Genomic DNA, 2061 nt, shown 5'->3' on the forward strand with positions numbered 1-2061 from the left:
TAAAACTAATGCACACTATTTTCAATAGCAATCACTTTAAAGTTTCAAAATCGGTATGCATAAAAGCATTGCGCTGTATAGTAATCACTACTTGAGTTTACTACTTCAATTTCGAAAAAGTATATGCTTGTAATTAAAATTCATAAAAATTGTAATCACTTGAAAAAATAAGTGTTCGCTATTTGATTTTTAAGTGTGGGTAAAGGTAGACTACGTTTTTATTCCATATCATGGCGATGTTCCTGAATCTTGAAAATAGAAAGAAGACTTTCAAAAAGAGACGAACTGGGGAAGATTTAACATATCGGGCGCTTTATCGGTTTTCGCGGGAGAATGTACATTGGCTTTCATCTAATTTCTTGCCAGAAAGTCACGAGACCCAATCAAATGAGCTTAAAATGCAGACTTTCTTGCGGTACATTGGTGATCCGGGCTTCCAAGTAAATATTGACTTTAATGGATTTGCATATTTAACCCGAATTTAGCTGCTTTCTATAAGGTAGGCGTTAGTGAAGATGTTGGAATCCACCAAACGACCGTTTCCAGGACCGTTTGGGAAGTTTCTCGTTCAATAGTAAAAAAGTCATCCGATTGGATAAAGATTCCTCAAACCGAACAGGAAATGAACTTGGCAAAAACAGAATGGCAAAGAAAATTAAAGTTTCCAAATGCAATCGGAGCATTGGATTGCACTCATGTACTAATATTAAAGCCAAGCATCCATGGGGACGAATTCATTAACAGAAAGGGATTAGCATCGTTTATTGTTCAGGTTACATGTAATGCGAATGAGAAGATAACAAGCTTTGATTGCAGAAGGGCAGGATCCGTGCACGACTCGAGAATTTGGAAAAATTCCATAGTTCGTGAACTTTTAGATGAAAATCCTGCAGGTGCAATTTTGTTGGGCGATGAGGGCTATGCCATTACTCCATGGCTGATGATCCCATATCGTAATACCACGAGCTTTTCGCAAATGGAGTATAACAAACTTCATTGCAAAGAGCGGGTTATAATTGAGCGAGTGTTCGGTCAAGTAAAAAGGCGATTTACAATTTTGCAGTCGAAAATTCGAATATCAACTAATCGCATACCTACAATCATAGCTGCGTGCTTCGTTTTACACAATGTAGCGAAGTATCTAAAAGAACCTGATTTTGATGAGCCAAAAGAGACCACCAATTTTGAAACCGGCTTAGCCTTTCCGATCCATGATCAAGCAAATAGCACCATAAGAAAAAGAGGTATACTGAGAAGAAATGAGATTGCGCGCTACATAAACTCCATTTCGAATTAAATTTCACATTTCTTATTATTGCAATATATTAATACTGGTTGTTTTCTTGAAAATGATTATGTATGTACATATGTATGTAGTATCATATAAAAAGAGATTCACTTACGGCCCTTTTCTCAACTAACCTTTAATTTAAAGCTCACTTTATATTTAAAGGTTGCTTTAAAATATATAGCTATGTCTGAAGTAAAGCATTTGTATATCTGTTTTGACGTATGTATGTTTCTTGGCTGTAAATCAATTTAAACCGATAATAAAATGCTTTACTTTAGACACAACTATAAGTTTTAATGCATCTTTATATATGTACATATAAGGTGTGCTTTAAAGTTAAAGGTTGCAGGAGAAAATGTCCCTTAGCGTATTTCTGCGTGCGAAGCTTTTGCTACCTTGAGCTGTTCTTCCTGAGCTCTTCTTTTCTTGCGAACACTTGTAATTGACGCAATAGAACAACCTTTGTAGAAGCACATTGGACAACCCTCTCGTTTCATCAGTTTCCAACCTTCTAGAATCTTTAAAATATGTTTATATGGAAAGGATCGAGGCAGAGGTATCTATGCAAACAACTAATGTCAACGAACCTTTTCCGGTATTTTCGCATCAGATGATTGAAGATAGGACGCTTACGTGAAGATGTTGGAAAATCCTTAGGCGAATTAGAAACGCTGTCTTCATCGGATATCTCTTTTTGGAAATCTTCTTCACCCGACTGACCAATAGTTTTATTAGCAATAGCTACGCCACCTAGTATAAAATGTGCATCT

The 2061-nt window shown here is 36.2% G+C and overlaps 1 protein-coding gene across 1 annotated transcript; it reads left to right on the forward strand.

The window, feature by feature from the left end:
- Positions 1–383: 383 nt before the first annotated feature.
- Positions 384–1521, forward strand: LOC108369978 (putative nuclease HARBI1). The gene is made up of 2 exons (XM_017625210.1): positions 384–440; positions 500–1521. Exons 1-2 carry the CDS (start codon positions 399–401, stop codon positions 1295–1297), a joined length of 840 nt encoding a protein of 279 aa, XP_017480699.1. The 5' UTR covers positions 384–398; the 3' UTR covers positions 1298–1521.
- Positions 1522–2061: the final 540 nt, after the last annotated feature.

This window comes from Rhagoletis zephyria, unplaced genomic scaffold, assembly GCF_001687245.7.
Source record: "Rhagoletis zephyria isolate East Lansing unplaced genomic scaffold, Rhagoletis_zephyria_1.1 Rzeph_scaffold_03940, whole genome shotgun sequence".
In the NCBI taxonomy this organism is placed as follows: Eukaryota; Metazoa; Arthropoda; class Insecta; order Diptera; family Tephritidae; genus Rhagoletis; species Rhagoletis zephyria.

Bases quoted from the DNA above. Each gene is read 5' to 3' on its own strand.
- LOC108369978 (XM_017625210.1), top strand. From the start codon at position 399: ATGCAGACTTTCTTGCGGTACATTGGTGATCCGGGCTTCCAA. The intron at 441-499 runs GTAAATATTGAC...GCTTTCTATAAG, and splicing joins TTGGTGATCCGGGCTTCCAA to GTAGGCGTTAGTGAAGATGT.